This window comes from Mytilus trossulus, chromosome 12, assembly GCF_036588685.1.
Source record: "Mytilus trossulus isolate FHL-02 chromosome 12, PNRI_Mtr1.1.1.hap1, whole genome shotgun sequence".
NCBI classification, from domain to species: Eukaryota; Metazoa; Mollusca; class Bivalvia; order Mytilida; family Mytilidae; genus Mytilus; species Mytilus trossulus.
Window position 1 is genome coordinate 473,212 of NC_086384.1, and position 9,678 is coordinate 482,889.

A 9,678-nucleotide genomic window follows, 5' to 3' on the forward strand; every position below is an offset into this window, starting at 1 on the left:
ACCAATGTCTAATTGGGTGGTTTTTTTTGTCATGTTTTCACCACTGCCTGATTCTTAGGCAGACTGGAACTGAATCAGTTACAATATTTTTTATAGACAATTGCAAAATTAAAGAGTTCACTATATTTCCAATCTTAACCTAAATATTAAGAATGAAGAGTATGTCAAGGTTGTCCGATTTAATATATATATATTAGCTGTTATCGGACAACCTTGACATACTCTTCATTCTTTATATTTTATTTATGTCAAATTAAAGATAAAACATATTAATACAATTATTTTCCACATATAAATGTAAAAAGTATCTGCATATAATTCAAGCAACATATATTGTATTAACAAATCCATATAATAACTACAATAACTTTTTAGAATTATTAATTTAACCACAAAATGATAAGGAATTGAAAACGACTTCATTTAAGATATTCACACAAACAAACAAATGATTTCATTTGTTTATTTTAGAATTATACTAAAAATTTTGTAATGAATTTAAGTGTTAAAGATGTTGTTTTCTCAGTTTATGTTATCTTTCAATTTAACCACAAAACGAATAGGAATCAAAAACACTTTATTTAAGATATTGAAACAAACAAACAAATGATTTCATTTGCTTATTTTACAATTGTACTATCTATTGATTTTCAGAGTAAAAGATGTTTTATTTGTCATTTTATGTTGTCTTTCATATTTACCGTTAAAATGCGCGAGCTAGTGATTGACGTGCTGTTTTGTGTGTATGTGGCCAAACAAAAAGCCTCAAATTGACAAAGTGTTTGACGTGACGTCATACAAAATAGGTGTATTTCCTTGTTATAGACATTGTACATCAAAGGTATATAAAACGACAGGAGTCGCACCACATACAATTATATACTTATAAAGGTAAGATATAGTTGCTTTTTTGTATTTATTTTTACATAAAGGCAGAAAACAATCAAGCAGGATTACACACATGTAAAATTTTAAATATGATCTTAAAGATATTATCATATTACTTCAACTCTAAATAACAAGACATAAAATAAAATGTAACTATAATTTTTGCACAAGATATAGTTGCTTTTAGTGTTTATATTTTGTCCGTCAATCCTTGAACGGTTATAAGGAAACGCATCAAGAATATTTGTAAAAATCTATGAATCTGAAGTCTTGATTAAGAATTAGACAAATGTATAAACAGAAAATAAAACACCAAATTTAAAATTCACATGAAAATATTTTTTTAGATGAAAGTTTTGTAACTGGTTAAATATAATTAGGAATAATAAAAGAATTACAAAAATATGATAAAATAACAGGTGACGTGAATTAACTTTTCATAAAATGAAATATTGTAATTGGTGAAATTATTTTCATTTCAGTTGTAGGTCTCATTATTTGATGTATATAAAATAAAGATGAAAAAATGCAAGCAATTTTTACCAAAGCTATCAATCGTTATTAAATTTTATTTGATCAAGGTTCAAATTAAAAACTGTTTAAAGTCTTAAATGCATAAAGATAAAGATCAATTGTTTTAGAAACATATGAGAGCTTTTTTAGTGATTAAAATAATAACCCAATGTTAACTGATGTACCCCTATTTTATATGTCTGTTTGTTTTGTTTACACATCGTTGTCGATTTAAGACAGTTTTATGCGATTGTCATACAAGTGAGAGGTGTATCTATAAAACCTGGTTTAATTGAGAATGTTTGCCAAGTCAGGAATATGACAGTTGTAGCCCTTTCGTTTGAAGTTTTTGAGCTTTTGATTTTGTCACCTGATTAGGGACTTTTCGTTTTGAATTTTCTTAGGAGTTTAGTATTTTTGTGATTTTACTTTTTTCATCTCAAACAAATCATCAGAAAAAACAGTTATGTGTTTAGACTATGCAAATAAGATTTAAAGTGTATTTTTATTTGTTTTCAGATTTTATTTCTATTGCAAAGTATATTAAGTGTATTTTTTTACTTTCAGATGTCATTTCTAATAGAGAGTATCTGTATAATACTATTAAGTATTACAGTAAATGGTCTTATTGAGGACAAACCCATGCCACGATTATTATATGAATGTTTCTACAACCAAACCAGAAAGTTTGATATAACTACAAAACCGTCTTACTCTGTGTTTACCCATTGTCGAAATTACTACTGGACAAAGACAGCCGCGGACAGATATAGTGTAAATATTGACCCAAGTGTCTTTACTTATGTGGAAAGATTAGAAAATAATCTGTTTAACCACAGACAGAAGAGACAGGCGACCCAAGGAGGGCCGTTCCAGAGAAGGATAAGGAAAGAAATTCGAGCTATGACAGATACAGAGAGACAGGCATTTTTCAATGCTGTCGTACAACTCAAACTTGATACTGTAAGTTTTCAGTATTTATAATGTTTGCAAACATTAATGTGATATTAATTTGTAGTCATTCAAACACACTAGCTGAAGAAAATGTTTACAAGGGTTCCTGTACCAAATCAGGAATATGACAGTTCTCTTCGTTTTTGATGTGTTGTGTCATTTGATTATAGAATTTCCGATTGGATTGTCCTCTGAGTTCATTGTTTTTGTGATTTTACTTTTCCCTTAAGATATATACTTAACAGCCAAATTCTTCTCAAATAAAAAAAAACCACAAATATAAACTGACAAAACATGCCAAATTTGGGGTTTCCTTGTTGTGGTATACCAGTACAATGAATTATTATAATGATTTATTATGAAAGTTTTATTTGTTTTAATAATTCAAATAAATCCTAAAAAAAGGTTTCTAGATATTATCCCTCTAAGAAATCTTTTTTATTTGTCAATTAATAACTTTATATTACAGAGTGTGCGACCCAATATATACGACGCCATTGGAGGTCTACATTCAGCTAATGCTGTACAAGCGGCCCATTTTGGACCTAATTTCCTGGGATGGCATAGATATTACTTATATATGTAAGTATAATATAGTTTTATTACAATTATGCCATACTTTAAATTTCGAATCTTTCCTTCCCTAAAATATTTAATACTGAGTTTCACTCTGCACCGTATCAAAATCAACGAAGCAGTATATCCAAATATTATGAATAAAATAGATGACATTGTAAGCCAAAACAGTAACCAGACAATATGACAAAGATAAATTAATCCATAGATAATGTTCATTGTAAGCCAGCACACAAACGCCACCAGAGATAAACGGCCATTACCATTGGGTACAGTTTGACTGTCTTTTAAGTTTTGAATAGACAATTGGAAAAATAAAGGACATCCAACGATATGAACTCCCTAACAAAGAGGGACAAAAGATACCAGAGGGACAGTCAAACTCATAAACCAAAAATAAACTGACCACGCCATGGCTAAAAATTAAAAAAGACAAACAGGCAAACAATAGAACACATAAGACAGCATAGAAAACTAAAGAATAAAAACCACGAACCCCACGAACCCCACAAACCCTAACTTACAAAAAACAAAATACCTTCTAGTAAAACAGGTCATGCAAATGACATTTTCAGACGACTCGGTCACTCATAAACTCATCCGTAAATAATTTTAAGGTGCATAAACATGATACATACTAGTTTACTTTTTGAAATCACATTTATGTGAACAACATTTCTTTCTATTCATCTAAAGTTATACTTATTTTCTTTATTTAGTTTATTTTCATAAATATCGTTTTTCAATATTTGATGCATGCGAAAAACTCCGAACAAAAATGGTCAAAAATTCATTCGCAACAATTTTGATAATGCTGTAATTTTTCAAAAAAACATATGAAACTGGTTAATATTTACATATGGTTTGTTATGTGAATATTAATGAGACAATCTATCTCCACCAATGGCCTATCAATTTCTTTTAACATATAACTACGTTTTATTAATTAAGTATGGGTATGGCACAGTAACATACTTAATGTTCAAGGTTAAACCATACCAAAGCGTTCAGCCAAAGTACTTTATTATTTATGTTTTAATTAGTAATTAAAAAGCTGATACCTATCAAAAATAAATAGTAGAAATATTATTTTTCTTCATTTGCAAGCATATTTGTTTTATTATCAAAACTAGTAATTTGATAAACATGTTTATTTTGTCACATTTAAAAAGATATAAATACAGAGATGGGCCAATCGTATAGTTATATATACTAATATATTTTAGATTGAATAGTCTACAAAATATTTAAAACATATTTTTTTTATTATACCTTAAATTTGACCTCATTTATCTTTGATTATACTGTACGAGCATTAGATTTATATCGCCTTTCATATTTTGTCCTGTATGAGTATGTACTTAAATGAAACCTCAAAGATCTTCCACAAAGTCATTGTAAAAAAATGAACATTTTTCTTATACAGAGATAGGTCCATCGTATATATATATAGGCGATTTGGTGTCACGTTATCACAGTAGCATGGGTTCGAATCCCGGCGAGGGAAGAACCAAAAATTTGCGAAAGCAAATTTACAGATCTAACATTGTTGGTTGATGTTTAGACGAGTTGTATATATATATATACAACTCGTCTAAACATCAACCCAACAATGTTAGATCTGTAAATTTGCTTTCGCAAATATATATATAATAAGATATTTTAGATTAAAAGTCTGTACAAAATATTTTAAATATGATTGCCATCTTTATGATATCTGAAATGTGACCTCATCTTTACCGTACGAGAGAGAGATTTATATCTCCTGTAATATTTTGTCTTGCATGGTTATGTAGTTTTAAGAAAACTCCAGTTATAAACAATCAACATGATGTTGTTAATTTGTAGATTTGAAGAAGCACTGCGGACCAAAGACCCGGATGTTTCACTTCCATACTGGGACAGTACCAAGGACTTTAACATGCAGCTGGACGACCCTATCGACTCTATTGTCTGGACGGCCAGATTCTTTGGAAATGGAGATGGCATTGTAGATTCTGGACCATTTGCCAACTGGAGAGATCCAACAGATGCGGTTTTACAGAGAAATATTGGAAGTCCTGGTTCCCTAATGACACCTGAAGGGATACAGGCCGTTTTGTCACAGAGGTTCCATAGAGATATAACACAACCAACATCGGGAGCTAATAATGACCTTGAAGGTCACCATAACAACGTCCATGCTTGGATAAATGGTCACATGGGTGGATTAACAAGTAGTGCGTATGATCCTCTATTTTTTCTGCATCATTGCTACATCGATTACGTATGGGAACTTTTTAGAAGACAACAATTTCAACAAGGTCTCAATCCACAATTTGATTACCCAAACACTGGAGTTGATGGTCATTGGCCTTGGTCAAGAATGGTAAATTTAGGAAGAATACGCAATGTTGATGGTTATCATAATGCCTTTATGAGGATATATGAATACGAAAGATCCCCTGAATGCCCTGATTGCGGGGATTCGCCATATTTAGAATGCGATGCAACACGACAAGTATGTGTGTCAGTTTCAGCAAGGGCATTCCGAACGAATGGTCCGCAATTACCTACCGGAAATACCTTCGGAGCACCCGTTGCATCTATGATGAGAAGTAACGAGAGAATGGCTTTCAGCAATGACCCTCTAGAAAAGACACTTGACGTACAACAGAAGTTTGTACCTTCAAGTATAGATCCCAGGACGATTGAAAAACAAGTTAACAGAGTCAAACGTGCAGTATATAACCCAAAACTAGCAGCAGCAAAAGCCGAAATGTTACACCCAGCGGGTAACCATGGTGTAGGCTTATCAGAGAGTAGCATTTCAATTAGAACTCCTTTTGGTAGAATTAAAACATCAATGTCAGATATCACTGGTACATCTCCAGGATTTGACCATTTAAATGGCGGAAACGTTTACCCAGATCCCAATTCTTCACAAAATGGAAGAAACTATTTTAGCGATGTCAGATCCCCTGTTGGTGGTTCGAACATGGGAGGTATGCATTCTAATACTGGTCAAGCACAGCACAAAACAGTTATGTCAACTTCCGAAATGAAAGGATTACCAACAATAGCTAAGAGAAGAGGTAAAACTTCAAGTGCAACCGCCTTTAACATTCTGGTAGACAATGACGAAATTGTAGAAAAAAGTAGATTTATCGATTTGCCTATGCAGAATACCTTTGCAATGGATGGGATCTCCGATGTTGGGCGATGGGCTTTTACTCCTGTCAGAATTATACACAAACGTCCACCTGGTTCGTCTTTTGACTGTAAAATTATAAAAAACGGACGCGTTTCGGAAGGCGCTGACTTTTATTCTCCGTCTAATTATTTAAATCTTCAACAGCAACTAAGAACTGGATCACCAGCTTCGTATCCCAAAGCAGTTAGATCTGGGTCTGGGGCATCGAAAGTTTTTGTTCAAGCTGATGGTGTTTCATACGAAGGAAAGTATATTGATTATGCAATCGTAGATGAAAGACAGCCTATATCTGAGACTGTAACATATGTAGCAATTAAACACCCAAAACTCGGATCAAGTCAATCATATATCACAGCCTATGACGCCAACGGACGAATCTGTCAACCACGTTGTTTGATTTCCGGATCAAGCCCGCCAAAATATAAGATCTGTTCTGGACTTATTTCTGTTACTGAATCCTTACCGAAAATGTACGGAGATACGTACGGGGATGCAGTAATGAACAGGTATTCATTTGACAGTCAACATTGTCCAACAAACAAAGATGACGATATATTTCTGACATTTTACTGTGATTATGAAAACACGTGGCCATGGGTTGGATATCCTCATCTGTAAAAATGTGACGTTTGAAAAGGGACGAAATGAGCTTGTCGATAGCTATAATGTTGCTATTTAAAATGGTAGACGATAATTGCGAAAGACTTTACGTCGTGTCTCCTATCTCTTGAAATAAACACAGGTGGCCTGTTTGGCTTAGAAAAAACATTCATTTACTGTACTAATGAAAATCTATAAAATGAAGCCAACCACGTGTTGAACATTATCTTAAATCTATGTTAATTTTTTTTCAAAGCAATTGGACAACTCTTTATGTGTTGATCTGGACTTTAATCAAACGGTTTTTAATCAACTGCTTTGTTTAATGATTGTATTTCCTCTTTTGTCATATTTTCTTTTTTGTTTAGGAGGTTATTATATATTTTTATATTGTGTGATATTTCATTGTGTAATGAATAGGAGGGGATAAGACAGTAACTTAGCATCACGAAAACTAAATACTTTCTTTGAAGAGCTTTATTTGATTATTTATCTTTAACTTACTGTTCTTTTTCTGTAATTTGGAAAATGATAACTGAGAACCTTGACATTTTCAAAATGAACTTCTTAATTTTTTGTATAATATATTATAAGCGAAATATCTCTGATTTTGCTCTTGTCATTTTTCATATCCATGCTATAAAACATACTTTGAAATTTTTAACTTACTCAATAATTTTGTAATGTCTGTTAACGGTTACTTTACTATAACAGCAAAAAATATGCCGTATTATCAGTAAAGGTATAAAGCTATTTTATAAGACACAAATTAGTAATTTCATTCAAATTCCATTATGTTATTTATTCATCAATCATTATGTAAATTGTATTTAGTTTTTAATTTATTTATCATTTATTCATGTATTACACTCATGAAAATTTGAAATAAACCAGGAAAGAATCCTAATTAGATATATTCAACGTGATCATGAATGGTTAATTATTCATACAATATACCACATTTGTGTGAAAGAAATGACAATCCTAATAGGCCACAATTAAAAAAATAAAGATCGATGGGTGTAGACACGAACAAATAATAGTTACTGACACGTGACTTATTTACTAGTATGCAAGTGTTTACAAGAAGACAATCTATCTGTCATACAATTTTTCAACAAGTAATAATTTGATGTGGCCTTATTTACAGGTGTAACAACCGCCCTCAAATGTCATTGATGATAAATATGTCGAGCTTTTACATCAAAATGACATATGTTTTTATCAGGTGTTAAAAACTGTTAGATTTATAGTAAGGGTATACATACTGATTAGGATCTGGGTTATCAAATGTTTGCACCTGTCCTAAGTCAGGAATCTGATGTACAGTAGTTGTCGTTTGTTTATGTAATATATACGTGTTTCTCTTTTCTCGTTTGTTTATATAGATTAGACCGTTGGTTTTCCCGTTTAAATGGTTTTACACTAGTAATTTTGGGGCCCTTCATAGCTTGTTGTTCGGTGTGAGCCAAGGCTCCGTGTTGAAGGCCGTACTTTAACCTATAATGGTTTACTTTTTAAATTGTTATTTGGATGGAGAGTTGTTTACTCACACCACATCTTCCTGTATCTATATACAACGACAACCTAATATTGTTTATGATGTCGTTATGACAGAGTTTCATGTTCTTCATGGCCGTTCCTTCCTGTTTGCTATTTCATTGATCTGTAAAAAAAGCTTTGTTGCCGTTCAGTGTTTCTGTTGTTCTTTCGTTCTCCTGTCTTAGTTGATACATTCCTTCGGTTTTAGTTTGTAACCCAGATTTGTTTATTTCTAAATCAATTTATGACTTTTAAACAGCGGTATACTTCTATTACCTTTATATATGTAAGTCGAAATTTAAAGGAGATGTGGATGAGTTTCATGTAACTGCCTTATGAAAGTTGGTGTACCATCTGTTTTAGTTTGAAACCCTGATTTGTATTTGTTTAACTAATATATGACAATTGAACAGTAGTATACTACTGTTGTCTTTATTTAGGTCAGGGACATGTGTTTCCCCTCATTACCTCTGTTATACTTAATTCGAGACTTTGCCGTTAGTTACACATCTATATTAGTAGAAATAAAAAGAAGGGGTATGATTGTAAGAAGACAACTCTCTGTCCGATTCACAATGTGTAAAAGTAAACAAGAATAGGTCAAAATACGGACTTAATCACAGAGGCATGACACACACCGAACAACAACATATGAAGGGCCATGTTCGTTATTTGATTCACATTATTTTTCGATACGTGGCAATATAGAGGTTTCCTTAACACGAATTTTAATGATATGTAAATAGTTTCGATCATTTCATGAACATTGCAACAGAAATAAAACCAATTTATATCAGACTATGTGTTTGTTCTGGGCTCATTTCTTTTTTTTACTTACACATGATTTGAATATTAGACTTTCAAGATCTTTCCCGATGAAAAAATAAAATCCAAAAAGAACTGAACTCCGCGGAAAAATCAAAAAGGAAAGTCCCTGATCAAAAGAAAGACGAAAGATACCAAAGGGACAGTCAAACTCATAAGTCTAAAACAAAGTGACAACGCCATGGCTAAAAATGAAAAAGACAAACAGACAAACAATAGTACACATGACACAACATAGAAAACTAAAGAATAAACAACACGAACCCCACCAAAAACTAGGGGTGATCTCAGGTGCTCCGGAAGGGTAAGCAGATCCTGCTCCTCATGTGACACCCGTCGTGTTGCTTATGTGATAACAAATCCGATTAATATTTTAATTCGGTAGGTCACATTAATGTAAGGGAAGGCCATTGTAGTTACGACGCAAAGAACATATCCGATATCATTTGTGAAACGGTTATTTCATAACGTTCAACCAACTCGTGATGGCGTCCATAAAATTTACAAAGGAATGATTTCAACTGCACCATTTGGAACCCTTGGTTTAATAGCTTCATTGTGAGCAGCAACCCTCTATCAATAAAAAT

General features: G+C 32.3%; 1 protein-coding gene across 1 annotated transcript; it reads left to right on the forward strand.

The window, feature by feature from the left end:
• The first annotated feature begins 822 nt into the window (after nucleotides 1-822).
• LOC134693032 (uncharacterized) lies at nucleotides 823-7,650 on the forward strand. The gene is made up of 4 exons (XM_063553727.1): nucleotides 823-891; nucleotides 1,969-2,364; nucleotides 2,825-2,937; nucleotides 4,780-7,650. Exons 2-4 carry the CDS (start codon nucleotides 1,969-1,971, stop codon nucleotides 6,740-6,742), a joined length of 2,472 nt encoding a protein of 823 aa, XP_063409797.1. The 5' UTR covers nucleotides 823-891; the 3' UTR covers nucleotides 6,743-7,650.
• Nucleotides 7,651-9,678: the final 2,028 nt, after the last annotated feature.